Here is a 14252-nt window from a genome sequence, read left to right as displayed (position 1 = left end):
CTCTTAGGAAGATGAAACACCATGAGCAAAAGCAACCTAGGGAGGAAAGGGTTTAGTTCATGTTACAGTTTGTCCACTGAAGTGGATACAGGAACTCGAACTCGGGTGGGGCAGGAGCTGGGACTAGGAACTGAAGCTGAGGTAGAGGGGTGCAGGGTGGTGCTGCTACTTGCTGGCTTGCTCACTATGGCCTGCTCGCCCTGCTCTCTTATAGAACCTAGGGCCATCTTCTCAGGGCTGGCTCCACATCTGGGCCCTTCCACCTTAGTCATTAGTTAAGAGAATGCCTTTCTTCCTCGCACAAGCCAGCCTTGTACAGGTATTTTCTCACGTGAGATTTTCTCTTCCCACTTGACCGTAGCTTGTGTCAACCTGACAAAACATGAGCCAATATAGCCACTGTGTCATTTACATTGAAAAGCAAATCTGGTGGATATTAAACTGGCTCCTATTTCCTCTTCCTGATGAATTCAGATACATTCCTCCATTTTCTGGATATCACATTGAAGATGAGAACAGCTCTCCTCTTGGAGTTTAGACCAACAGCGATCCCAAGGTTGAACTCTTTCCCCTTCTCTCTCTCCATGTCTTTCAGCTGTCAGTAGTTGTTGTGACCAAGCCTGCTCAGTCAGTCAACAGGTTCTCCATCAGGAGTGAGGACTAAGAAGACAATTAGACAACATTGTAGCAGCGTGGCCCCAGTCAATTCTGAGACTGAAGGCAAATTTAATTTTTCTAATCTGCTTTTTAAACCATTTTAATTACATGCCAGTATTAAGGGCGAGCAGCTCAGTAAGGAACAAGCAAGACAGTGAGCAGAGTCAGTCCCATGGTCACTCTCGTGACAGTTGTTTAAAAGGGCTTGTCATAAGGACCAAAATACTTGAGCCCACTTCCTTGTCCAAGCCCAAAATCTTGCCTGAAGCCACTTCTTTTGTGCCACCCCAAGATTAAAATTCCTGCTGTAACCTACTTCCCTATTGTAGCCTAAAGTTAGGTTCTTGCCTTTCTTATCATGGCCAATGTCAGATTCCTGCCTGAAGCCCATTTTCTTGTCCTTGGCCAATGTCAGCACCCCAAAAGGTTCTCCACATTGTAGTTTGTCTCGTGGCCTGTCTATAGCCTGGTGTGTGTGTGTGTGTGTGTGTGTGTGTGTGTGTATTGTCTGCTGCCTCTGCCTGTCCCTTACAAAGGTCTTTGTTCTGTGTTTATTGACTAGTCCAGAAAACATGGTGTAGAGAAGGCGTGAGGAGAGGTACTTTCTACAGAAACCTTTAGCAGTTTTACCAGGAGGAAGTCACTCTCCGCACCATGTGCTGATGCAGACGGCATATGAAATGGGAAACGGACGCCATCGACCTACAGCCAGTTGTGGTCTCCAACATGTGCAGGCTCTTGGTTTTGTTTAGGTTGTTTCCAGCAGATGTTTACTGCACACGTCGTGCACACATGCATCTTTCCGGGTCCGTGGCACAGAAGAGTGCAGAGTTTAAGATTAAAGCGAGGAGCACTTGCTGCTCTTGCAGAGGCCACAGGTGCAGTCCCCAGCACCCACAGTGTGGGTCACAACTGTCACTCTGCTTTCAGGGAACTGGAGCCTTCTCTGGCCTCTCAGAATATATAATGTTTTGTTTTGTTTTGTTTTTTTAATACATAGCTTTAAGTCAGTTTTAATTTTCCATGAGGACCTGGAGAGAGCTCAGTAGTTGACAGCAGTCGCCGCCCTTTCCAAGGACTTGGGTTCGGTTTCCAATGCCCACGTTTGGTAGCTTGGAAACACCTGCAACTCCAGCTCCACAATTTAACGTCACTAATTCACATTCCTTCCACACACACTCTGGTCTCATACAAACACTCATAAAAAACACATCTTTGCTTTTTTTGAGAGAGTTTTTCAAGTCACCATTTTGCCCCACCCCCATGCCCTGCCCCCTCCATGCCCCACCCCTGGGAACATCTGATGACGACCTGTCCTTAGATATTCTGTCCTGTCTTCATTGTCTGTCATTTTCTCCCAAATCCTTTCCATGTCTCTCTTTTGATCTTTTTTTATGTTTTTTCCCCCCATTTTAGCCAGACATGGTAGCATAGGCCTTTAATTCCAGCATTTGTGAGGCAGAGGCATATAGCTCTCCAAGAATCCAAGGGCCATCCTGGTCTACAGACCCTGTCATATACACACACAAAAAATTCTATTATCTGTTGTCTCAAGAGAATGTTGTTAATTTTTCTTTTGAGTATTTTAAAACATTGACTTTATTATGATTGTGTGTGAGGTGTGTGCTACGGTGTTCCTGTGGAGTCGGAAGACAAATCCCTCCTGGGAAGGAACTCAGGCTATACGTATGGGGCCACCTTGCCAGTCCCTGTTTTTGGTTTTTGACAGACAGTTTCATGTAGCCCAGGCTGGCCTCATTCTCACTATGTAGCCCAGGATGGCCTTAAACTCTTGGTCCTCCTGCCTCCCCCCAGCCCAACATTTGCCCTGGAAAGTAAGGTTTCTTCTTTTGTGTCCATTTTGATGCCGTTTTGAGACAGGTTCTCTCTGTGGAGTGCTGGTCAGGAACTTCATATGTCGACCAGGAACTTCATATGTCAACCAGGCTGGCCTCAAATTCATGAAGCTCTGCCTGCCTCTGCCTCCTTGAGTGCTCAGGACTAAAGGTGTGCGTTTATCACATCCCGCCAAAAATAAGGTTTCTTGAGAGCATGTAGCAATTTGACCATCATCACTTGATCATCAAAGCAGTATCTTGAAGAGGCACAGTAGACCTGACTAATCTTCATTGTGTAGATGAGAAAAACAATAACAACAAACCAAAACTCCAGGCTCAGAGGCAGACTGCTTTAATCCAGATTCCACAGTTGGTAAGAATGTGGGGTGAGAGTTTCAGGGGCACACATGTCGAGCCTTGCGATTCTTCCTCTGTAAACTTACCACTCTACAGGCTCAGAAGGGGTGCGCAGTATGTTTTGGTCTCACTGTCTAACAGAAGCCCTCTAAATCCTCACATCTATCTGTAAAAGATCTAACATAGACTCTGTGTAGCCCTGGATGTCCTGGAACTCACTTTGTAGACCAGGCTGAGTCTGGAGAGAACCGATTCCTGTAAGCTGTCCTCTGACCCCCATGTGTCCCAAGCATGCGCACATGGCTAGAATACACAAGCATTAAAACAGCAACAGCAGCACCTCAAGCAGATGCACCTGCACAAGGGCTGGGCACTGCCTGGGTATGGAAGCAGCCCCTGCGCCTGGACCACTCTCCACAGTCCTTACAAAAATCAGTCCATCCCCCTGGCCTCCCGTGTCCACTGAGCTTCACTCCCTCTAAACAAAACCTGATTTAACATTTTTGTCTATAATCAGTTTCATGATCCTTGAAGAAGCAAACATCTTTCTGGCCTCCTAACAAGATAAGAAAAACATTTTTCTATTTACATTTTATCTTAAGATAGGGTCTCACTCTACCTCAGGCCAGGCTAGAGCTCGCCTGCCTCTGCCATCCCAGTGCTGGGACTAAAGGTGTGTGCTACCATGCCCAGTTGAATTCTTAATCCATCGGTGACTGCACACATTATTTCACAGCTTGCTCAGCACTAGAAGTCATGAGTCTAACGGGTCTGCGGCTGGATGAGTCTGTAGTTCTCGGGTGTAACACAAGTAAAGGGACCTGACCTACCCAGCAGACTGCGTTGCATCCAGCCTGTTAGTCGTCATGAAAGAAAAAGGACGTGATACCTGGATCCTGTACTCTGGTTGTGGGGCTGGTGTGAAAATACAAGTAGAAATAATGGTTATAATCAAGTGAAATGGGGCCGGAGAGGAGGCTCAGCAGGCCTTGCAAAGGTCCCAGCTTTGTTCTTAGCACACATACACACACACATACACACACACACACACACACACACACACACACACACACACACACACGTAGTGCCCCGAAACTCTGCATAGCACAAGTTCCAGAGGCTGGCCAACACACCATGCATGTTTTTGCCTGCATGTGTGTTGAATTAATATTTAATTAATAAATCCCAGAGGCGGCTTTGATACCCTCCTCAATGCTTACTGTTCCCAAATGAAACACACACACACAGCCTTTATATTTTGATATGCCTTAATTAGCACAATAGCTGAGCCACTTCCTAAACTCCATGCAGTTAATCCACCTCCTACTGATAATCCTTGTCACTCACTAGATTCTATACTCTATCTTGGCTGCTCTAGACTCAGAAGGCTGCGCAATTGGTCTGTACTCTGGGCTGTGCCCTCCTGGCTCCCTCACATGGCGGCCATGCCTCTCTGGCCTGTGCTCTTCTCAGGCCTGGTGTCTCTCCGCTCTTGTACACACTCCCTGCATGGCAGATCTCCTTTTCCTCTTCCTTTCCTCCTGGTCTGCCCTGACCAGCCATTGGTCGTTGGCCTCTTTATTTACCAACCAGAAGCAACTAGGGGCGGGGCCCTCATTGTCTATGCGCAGACTCTCATGGAAGCAGTCTGGGAGACCACAGTTAACCCTAAGCAGCATTCGGCCAAACCTACTGCACATGTGGCAATATGGTCCTCTAGAAGAGCAGCCAGCGCTTTCACCACTGAGCTATCTCTCCAGCTCTGGTTTCTTTTGTGTGAATGTGTGTTGATTGGGGATGTGCCCTGACGTGCATGTGGTCCTCAGAGGGTGCTATAGGCAGGGTGCTATTGTCACCATGAAACACTGTCATGGAAGGCAAGTTGAGGAGGAAAGGGTTATTTCATCATCAAGAGCAGTGATGACAGGAGCTCAAGTGAGGCTGGAGCCTGAGGCAGGAGCTCATTGGGAGGCCATGGAAGGGTGGGTCCTGCTTACTGGCTCACTCCCCATGGTTTTCTCAGCCTGCTTTATTATAAAACCCAGGACCACGAGCCCAGGTATGGTACCACCCGCAATGGGCTGGGGGCTAGGCCCTCCCCCCTTAATCACCAATTAAGAAAATGGCCTGCAGCCCAATCATATGGAGGTATGTTCTTAATTAAGGCTCCCTCCTTGAGTGGCTTTCGTTCGTGTCAAATTGGCATAAGACTTTCTAGCACAGAGGACAACTGATGGAAGCTGAGTGTCTCTATCTATGTCGGTCCTGGGGCGGGAACTGAGGCTGCACAACACTGCAGCGGGAGCCAGATTCCCCCAGACAGTGATCAGCAGCTAAGGGCAGGTCTCTGAGCAGCAGTGATAGGAGATAGAGGAGTCATGTCGCCAAGGGGAGAGAACCCAGGACTGTTCTCCTGAGCTAGGTTACTCTACAATGAAGCTGTATAATGATAATGAAGTCATTTTGATAATGGTGTAACCAGTTGGCAATTCTTCAAAAAGAAACACAATCACATGGTAGCAATTTCTTCTCTGGGGTTCACTGAAGTCCTGTGTATCCCAGCAGCCCTAGCGACCCGGCAGGGTGGGTTCTGGTTCTCCTTGCACTGAGTTCTTTCCTATGCATGCAGGTGAAGTTGGATCTACAAATGAGCCGAGGAAATAACAATGTCCAGTGGTACACCAGGTAACAATACAGAGTAATAAAGTCACATGAACTGAAGCCAGGTAAGACAGCACGTGCATCCAGTCAGCACTTACAAGGCAGAGGCAGGTGGATCTCTGTGAGCTTTAAGGCCACCTTGTCCTACAGAGCGAGACCTTCTCTCAAAAGAGGAGAAAAGAAAAAAACAAAACAATACACACAAATTTAAAACTTGCTTATTTCTGGAATTTGTCCATTTAGTATTTTCAGGCCATAGATTGCCACCCTAAAATTAAAGCTGAAATAAGCCAAAGTACATGATCCAAACAATTGAAAATACCAACAAATGCATGTACACAAATATCCATAGCAGAATTGTTCTCAAGAGCCAAAACGCGCATCTCCAGATGCCCATCAGCAGATGGCTGGACAAGTGACTCGTGATCCAAACATACAAAGAGAAGTGCTGTGTGCCAGTGTGCATGAGTCTAAAGAGCATTCTAGGGAAGTGAGCCACGCCCCAAGGTCTGATATGTTGTTCATTTATCTGAAGGATCAGAGAGGCACCTTCCAGCCTGAAGTGCATCCACAAGGGACGAGGCTGGCTTCAGAATGTGGCAGTTCACTTGGGCGATGGGCCTGTGTCAGAGCTGATGGTGTAACAGCAGTATTTGCTGGAATGTACAGCTTAAGTAGTTGATTTTATGTCAGAGGATTTTACCTCATCCACACAAAGCATCTCTTGCGAATGTTGGAGCTAATGTTAAAGAACAAGTTAAAGAGGGACTTTATCCATTTGACCGCAGCACTAACCAGGATACACGTAATCTAGTAGTGGTAGTAGTCTTTTTGTTTTTATTTCATCATCAGTGTTTTGTTTTGAAGCAGGGTCTTACTGTGCAGCCTCAGGTGTCCTGGAACTCTCTTGGTAGACCAGGCTGGCCTCAAACTCACAGAGGTCCATCTGTGTCTGCCTCTTGGAGTGCTGGGATCAAAGGCTTGTTGGCTAAGTAGTGCTTTTGTTGTTTGTTTTGGATTTTTTTTTTCGAGACAGGGTTTCTCTGTGTAGCCTTGGCTGTCCTGGAACTCACTCTGTAGACCAGGCTCACTGTGAACTCAGAAATCCACCTGCCTCTGCCTCCCAAGTGCTGGGATTAAAGGCGTGCGCCACCACTGTCCAGCCAAGTATTGCTTTTTAGAAGAAAGAAAATGTTGCTAAAATGTTCGCCATGTGGAGGAGTCGGTGTGGGCGACCAAAGCAGTGGGGTATTCATAGCAGAATACAATGCAGAGCTGCTGATGAAGTTTTAGACGACGGGAATAGTAATGCAAGGTAAGATAGAGGTAGGGGTTAAAAACGTCATTCGATGCCAGGGGTGATGGCTCATGCCTGTAACTCAGCACTTGGGAGCCTGAGACAGGAGGATGACTGCAAGCTCTAGGCTGGCCTGAGGTAGAGTGAGACCCTATCTTAAGATAAAATGTAAATAGAAAAGTGTTTTTCTTATTTTGTTAGGAGGCTGGAAAGATGTTTGCTTCTTCGAGGATCATGAGACTGATTATAGACAAAAATGTTAAATCAGACTTTGTTTAGAGGGAGTGGAGCTCAGTGGACATGGGAGGCCTGGGGGACGGACTGGTTTTTGTAAGGACTGTGGAGAGTGGTCCAGGCGCAGGGGCTGCTTCCATACCAGGGCAGTGCCCAGCCCTGGCGCAGGTGCATCTGCTTGAGGTGCTGCTGTTGCTGTTTTAATGCTTGTGTATTCTAGCCATGTGCGCATGCTTGGGACACATGGGGGTCAGAGGACAGCTTATAGGAATCGGTTCTCTCCTTCTGTCACGTGGGTTCCCAGGACCAGGCTTGGGTCGGCAGATTGGCAGTGAGCACCTTCATTCGCCCTGCAATCTCACTAGGCCTTATTGAGTTTTATAGAAACAAGCCAGCCATGTTTAAGAGGCCCAAACAACAAAACTCTTTGCCCTAAAGTTTCTTCCCATTCACTTCTCCTCAGATACTGTCAGGAGGGGCGGGGCCGTCAGCAGTTGCCTGGGCCTTTGAATTCTTGTAGTCATACCATTCAGAAGAGCTACACATTTGAATGCAAGCAGCAACTGAGCTGCATCTAACCATCTTTTGTTTCACCTACAATAGTTAAAACCCAGGGTGCTGGGACTCAGCTTATGGGACAGTGATCTGACTGTAGTTTAACTTGAACTTGGGGACTATGAATGAGCAGATGCTGTACCCCCAGCGCTCTCTAGGAAGTAAGCCAAAAAAATAAAAATTAAAAAAAAAATGATCCTGTAGAGTGGGGGGACCTGGAGCCCAGTGTTGGAGGCGGAGTTCTGAGCTTTCCTGCAGAGGGTACAACAGAGAAAAGAAAAAATGGCCATTGTTCATTTAGAAGGGAAGTTTGAGGTGGTCCTGGTAAGCCATTTAGGGGGAAGCTGTCCTCACCATACCAGACTTAGTACACATGGAGAGCTTTGCAGCCTTCAAAGGGAGTTGAAGCCCGCCTCAGGCGGTCTACACACCTACATCCCTAGCCCAGGCCCCTCTCCTAGGAGGTCCTTAGACATTCTCCCTCCTTATCAAAGGGTAAAACCTTGAAGACATTTAATCCCTACTGTAAAGTGGTCCTCAGTATTGTCCACCCCTAGCCTGACCTCCATCTTCCTCTGCTTGTACTCAGTCTATAAAATGGCTGGAAGCTTTGGTTCAGTGTTCCCTCAGCATTGAGATGACTTCCCCCATCAGGGTTGATTTACTCTTGCAGTGCTGTTGCGTGGAGGAAATTCAGCCTCGGGGGAGCTGGCACTTTATCCCAAAGTGCCCTTTGCTAATACTAAATGGTTAAAAGTTAAAACAAAACAAAGTTCTTCATAGGACCAGAAATGATCTAAACCAGCCGGAAAAGCTGAGCCAGGGAGGAGAGAAGAGAAGTCAGGCGGACCCCTGGGTGCCCTGGTTACTGAGATCAGAGCTATGCTCTGCACAGTATCGTAAGATTTGGGAAGAAGTCACAGGAAAAGCTGTGTGTGAGGGAAGAAGAAATGCCTCAAGGGACAACAGAATCTCTGGGGGCAGAAACCAGTCATATTGTCTGGGGGCTGGGGGTAGGAGGGGGCAGGAGGGAGCTGGAGAGAGGCAGTCTCCTGTTACACAGGGCTGGAGTTCAGTTCCTGGCACCGCACCGTACCAAGTGGCTGACATCTGCCTGTAACCCAGCTGTAGGCTGACACCTCTGGCCTCTGAGGGCACCTGCATTCACTTCCACACAGCTACACACATACATATAAATTATAAAATAATAACTAGCCAGGCAGTGGTGGCACACACCTATAATCTTAGCTCTCAGGAGGCAGAGGCAGGCAGGTCTTGAGTTTGAGGACAGGCAGAGCTACACAGAGAAACCCTGTGTCAAAGAAGCCATAGCAACAACAACAACAAAGTAAAAAGACGATATAATCAAACATATATGCAGTAGGTCCCATAAAAAGGAAAGTCACACAAACGTTTAGCGAAATAATGGCCTCCAAGCTTTCAAACCTGGCTACAGATAACCCACAGTGAACATACACGGCGCCCGACATGCTAAAGACCACAAAACCTAACAGAGATGAACAGTGGGCCTGTAGTGTGGAGAACAGTGATGAGGGAGGAAAGCCATTTGTTAAAGTGCTGAAGGAAAATTCTCCTGTCCTAAAACCATACAGTCTGTCTGTCCCCTTTAAAACTGAGCCTGGCACTGGGCGTGGTGGGCATGGTGGGCATGGTGGTGCACTCAGGAGGCAGAGGCAAGTTGATCTCTTTGAGTTTGAATCTAGCTTGGTTTACATAATGAATTCTAAGACAGTTAGGGCTGTGTAGAGAGACCCTGTCTCAAAAAAACAAACAGAAAAGGCCTGGGCTGGTGAGATGATCCGCAGGTAAAGGCTCTTGCGAGGCAGGCCTCGTATTTCAGGGAGCCATGTTAAGGTAGAAAGAGAACCAGTTCCATAAAGTTGTTCTCTGTCCTCTGCATGTATGGCTTGTCCACACACACACACACACACACACACACACACACACACACACACCATATAGACACAACTAGTAAATTTTAATTAAAAATAAGACTTTTCAAGTAAATTCACCCTGAGAAAGCTTCATCACCCTACACAGGTGCTAAAGGGATTTCTCCTCGCGAGGACATCGTCTTCAGGAGGGAACCGCAGTGTAAGAGGTCGGCGCTGGAAACGCTGTGTGCTTTACCTCACTCCATGCCTTAAGAGGTGTTGACTGCCTTTGTGTGCATGGATTTTTTTTTTCTCTTCCTGATACTCTAAAAAGTTTGATTCTGTCAAGTTTCCTGTAAATTCAGTGTGATGATATCAGTAAGTTTCAGAAAATTTTCTTGTGCAAGTTGACATGATTCTAGAATATTAATGTAAATTCAGATAAATGATTTCATGCATGCTAGGACTTCAAAACCTCAGGCAGAACTCTGTAGTTAATATGGGACTTAAAGTTGCAGGACAGATGGACCAATGGGACAGCTATCATGTCTACAAGTAGATTTATGTTGTTCCTGTTGCTGTGACAAAATATCCTGTGAGGCAACTTAAGATGAAAATGACCATTCTGAGCCGGGCGGTGGTGCATGCCTTTAATCCCAGCACTTGGGAGGCAGAGGCAGGTGGATTTCTGAGTTCGAGGCCAGCCTGGTCTTCAGAGTGAGTTCCAGGACAGCCAGGGCTACACAGAGAATCCCTGTCTGGAAACAAAACAAAACAAAAACAAAAACAAAAAAAAAAAAGAAAAAAAGAAAATGACCATTCTGGTTCACAGAATGGTCTGCATCCACTGTGGGGGAGGGGCAGTTGCAACCACAGTCCAGCGGAGCTTAGCAAATGCTGGCGCTCAGTTAGTCCTCCTGTTTCTCCTGTTCAGGACTCAGTCCCGGAGACACACAGCCGACTTCCCAACCCGTAGTGTGGGTCGCCCAGAAGCCGTCACCCTGGTGGTCCCAGAGTCTGATATGTCGACAACACAGTTGTAATCCTTGCGTCTTCCTTGTGTATGGTCTAACTCTGCACTCTCCGGGACTGTCACCGGAGAAGCTGGGAGCTACTTTTCAGAAGCGACCCCTCAAGGGCCATGACTCTCCTATTTTATTTTTAAAAGTTACGTGTGTGTGTGTGTGTGTGTGTGTGTGTGTGTGTGTGTGTGTGAGAGAGAGAGAGAGAGAGAGAGAGAGAGAGAGAGAGAGAGAGAGAGAGAGAGAGAGAGAGAACATGGACAGATGAATGGACTTGGGAGTCACGAGGCCTGGGAGCAGGCACCCTTACCTGCTGCTCGCTTCCCCTGGCCGGCCCTCTTTGTTTGTGCCTCGTGCTCTAGGATCTGTATGTCACCATCCGTTTTGTTCATTAATCCCTGAGTCAGGAACTGGTGTGAGCTGTAGATTGGCCGTTGGAAATATCACCATGTCTATTTGTGGAAATGAAATTGCATTCAGTTTAAAGATGTGTGTGTGGAACGGGATGTAAACACCCAGGGCCACACACTTTTCCTTCAGTGACATGGAACTGAGTAATTGCATGAGAGCAGGCACGTGCATTTTGTCCCACTTGGCTCCTGTCTATTTCAATATATGAAGGTCTTGTTCACTTTGAGTGAGTCTAGATTTTTCCAAGCAGTGTGCTTACTAAAAGAAAACTTTGCTGGGCAATGGTGGCACACACTTTTAATCCTAGCACTTGGGAGGCAGAGACAGGTGGATTTCTGAGTTCCAGGCCAGCCTGGTCTACAGAGTGAGTTCCAGGACAGCTAAGGCTACACAGAAAAATCCTGTCTCGAAACAACAACAACAACAACCAAACAAAGAAAACTTCTTCACCTAGTGGCCAGCAGAGTCTCAAGGAAAACATCTTTGTGTCAAACTTTCCCAGGCAGTGTGTGTGTGTGTGTGGCCTCGGGCTCTTGGGCCAGCTACACTGCCTGGGTTCAGGTCCAGCACCCCCTTTACACACACACACCACGTGGGCACATATACCCTGTGTCTTGCTCGAGTAGCTCTGTCTCTAGAATGGACACAGTAGTCCCCTCCCAGTGTAGCTATGACAAGTGAGTAAGGAGGAGCCCGCGGGTGGTGCACGGTGCAGTCAGTGGCTACCCTTATAATCAGAAGTGTCGCTGTTACTGAGACAGTACATTGATTTTCCACATGGTATGCCCTTGAGGCTATTCAAGGGGCCCTAGCTGACGCCCTTTTTACCTTTATTATACACTTTGCATTGGACTTCAGCATGAGATGTGTGGATGGGTAGTTTGTGGAAACACTGAGGTAGCAGCATGGTTGTTGGGGCAGGAGGGTCTGTAGGTGAGCAAGATACATTCCCATGGAGGTCATATAGGAGCGACCCCGACGCAAGCTTATGTGTTTATTGCCCTGCTGTGGGATACTGCAGGCTCACAGTTGACAATGAAAGACATAGACGGCCTTCTGTGACAACCCTTCCCCACTCTAACCCCTCAAAAGAAATAGTCTGGACAGGAAGCCGTTGAAGAGAACTCTTCAAAAATTGTGACCGTGGGCTGATGAGATGGCCCAGCAAGTAAAAAGCACTGACTACTCTTCTGAAGGTCCTGAGTTCAAATCCCAGCAACCACGCAGTGGCTCACAACCATCCGTAATGAGATCTGACGCTGAAGACAGCTACAGTGTACTTATATATAATAATAAATAAATATTTAAAGAAAAAAAAACCAAAAAACTGTTATAAAAAATTTGTGGTAGGGCTCTTCTGGGGACGGTGCTTAGAGGCAGTCAGAATGGTCCAGTGTTTGACATACCATCATTAGCTTTCCTACTATATACTCTCTAACAAAAAGAGGCTGCCTCGAATCCCTGGCAACAGGATTGTTTCCTTTATACCAAGAAGGTGGAAGAAGGGTCCATTTTTCCACATTCGGTTCTCAGAGCCGGAGAAATAGAAGTTCTCTGACTTCTGCTTTCAGAGAATTTGTGTGATGTGACTAAAGAAACTATGCATTTCAGCAGTGACAAGAACTCAGTGTGTGCTCTGCACTGCCAGCCTAGTTCTTGGGAAGCCTGGGTATCCAAGTGATGCTTTAGATTTTGTCTTCAAGTTCTAATTTAAAATATTGACACCATGTCTACTTCTTGCCTTTTCTCTCTCTCTAGAATATTCTCCTTCTTGGACATCGTAACTCTGTGCCGATGTGCGCAGATTTCCAAGGTATGGTACCATCTGACTTTAACTCAGAAGCAGTGAGAGGGATGGGTCTGCTTCAAACATGAGATTGCAGTTAGACCTTGCCTACTAAAATAACAACGTTAGAATTGTACACCTTATTTTTACTTAATATACACCAAGAATAAAAAGTTCGGATAGGAGACATGACATATCAGCTCGTGTCCCTCACCCAGCCCCCTCTTTCATGTCTGCCTCCCAGGCCTGGAACATCTTAGCCCTGGATGGCAGCAACTGGCAGCGAGTGGACCTTTTCAACTTTCAGACAGATGTAGAGGTAAGTCAGTTCAGTTAATTAATTAGTCAGTCAGTTGATTTGGTGTGTGTGTGTGTGTGTGTGCGCGCGCGCGCGCGCGCGCACGCGCATGCATGCGTGCATGCATGTATACTTGCCAAGGGATATAAGTGGAGGTTAGAGGACAACTTGCAGGACTTGGTTCCCTCCTCCCACTGAGCAGGTTTGGAGGACCAGGCCCAGGTTTCCAGCTTGGGAGCAGCTACCTTACCCACTAAAGCATCTCTCTGGTCCCGTTGGTGGTAGTGTTTGAGACAGGGTCTCTCCGTATTGCAAGTCCCCACAGCAGGTGGGGAGAGGGGCTGCAGAGACGGCTCAGTGGGTGAGGGTGCCACCTGTTCCTGCACAGGACCTGGGTTTGGTTCCCAATACCACGGTTGGTCATAACCATCTGTAACTCCAGTGCCAGGCAGTCTGATGCCCTCTTCTGGCCTCTGAGGGCTCCTGCATACACATAGCACACAAACTCACACAGGCAAACACACATACACGTAATGAGATAAACTAACTTTAAAAATCAGACTGAAGAACCTGAGGAACAAATTGGTAGAAGTCTAAGTACATACACATTAATTTGGGAACTGGGTTACATACCTGTGGGTTCACAGCAATGGCCAAATAACGTGTTGAAGTGATAGAGCTTAGGGCTTCTCTCCAGTGTCACTCTTTCTGAGCATGCGTGCTTCCTTGAGGTGAGGCACTTACATGCCTTCAGAGACTGGCCACATGAGACCAGGAGATGGCTCAGTGGGCAAAGGCACTTGCCACCAAACTTGACTATGTTAGTTCAGTCCTGGAGTCCCACATGGTGGAAGGAGAGAACAGATTCTTGCAAATTAGCTTCTAACCTCCACATATGTACCATTGGTATTTCTACATGTACACGCAAATAAATAAATAAAAATTAAAATAAAAACTAAATTGTACATTTCTTCTTCAATTTTCATAGTTACTAAAAATGCTACTCACCCACAGCTGAGGTGCTGTTGACGATTGAGAGTTGCTGGAGAGCAACGAGTCCCCCCCTTTTTTTTTCTTTTTAAGAACATTGCCCCTGGTGAGCCATCTGTCCTAATGGAGTGGCACACACCACACACCCATTAGTGTATGGACAGCACAAACTACACTTACTGGGTGACAAACAACCTGGGCTGGGAGGTAAGGACAAGGAGGGTCTAGGAGGGACTGGAGGGTAAGGAAGA

The 14252-nt window shown here is 47.0% G+C and overlaps 1 protein-coding gene across 1 annotated transcript in view; it reads left to right on the top strand.

Moving 5' to 3' along the window:
• Nucleotides 1-14252, top strand: part of Fbxl2 (F-box and leucine rich repeat protein 2) — a 53762-nt gene that overhangs the window by 14112 nt on the left and 25398 nt on the right. The window contains exons 3-4 of the mRNA XM_031345992.1: nucleotides 12686-12740; nucleotides 12958-13032. Of these exons, the coding sequence (XP_031201852.1) occupies nucleotides 12686-12740; nucleotides 12958-13032 (130 nt within the window). The remainder of the gene's footprint in view (nucleotides 1-12685; nucleotides 12741-12957; nucleotides 13033-14252) is intronic.

The sequence above is a fragment of the Mastomys coucha genome, unplaced genomic scaffold (genome assembly GCF_008632895.1).
Source record: "Mastomys coucha isolate ucsf_1 unplaced genomic scaffold, UCSF_Mcou_1 pScaffold23, whole genome shotgun sequence".
Taxonomy (NCBI): domain Eukaryota; kingdom Metazoa; phylum Chordata; class Mammalia; order Rodentia; family Muridae; genus Mastomys; species Mastomys coucha.
Note: the sequence above shows the minus strand (reverse complement) of the source record. Positions and strands in the feature narration are given on the sequence as shown.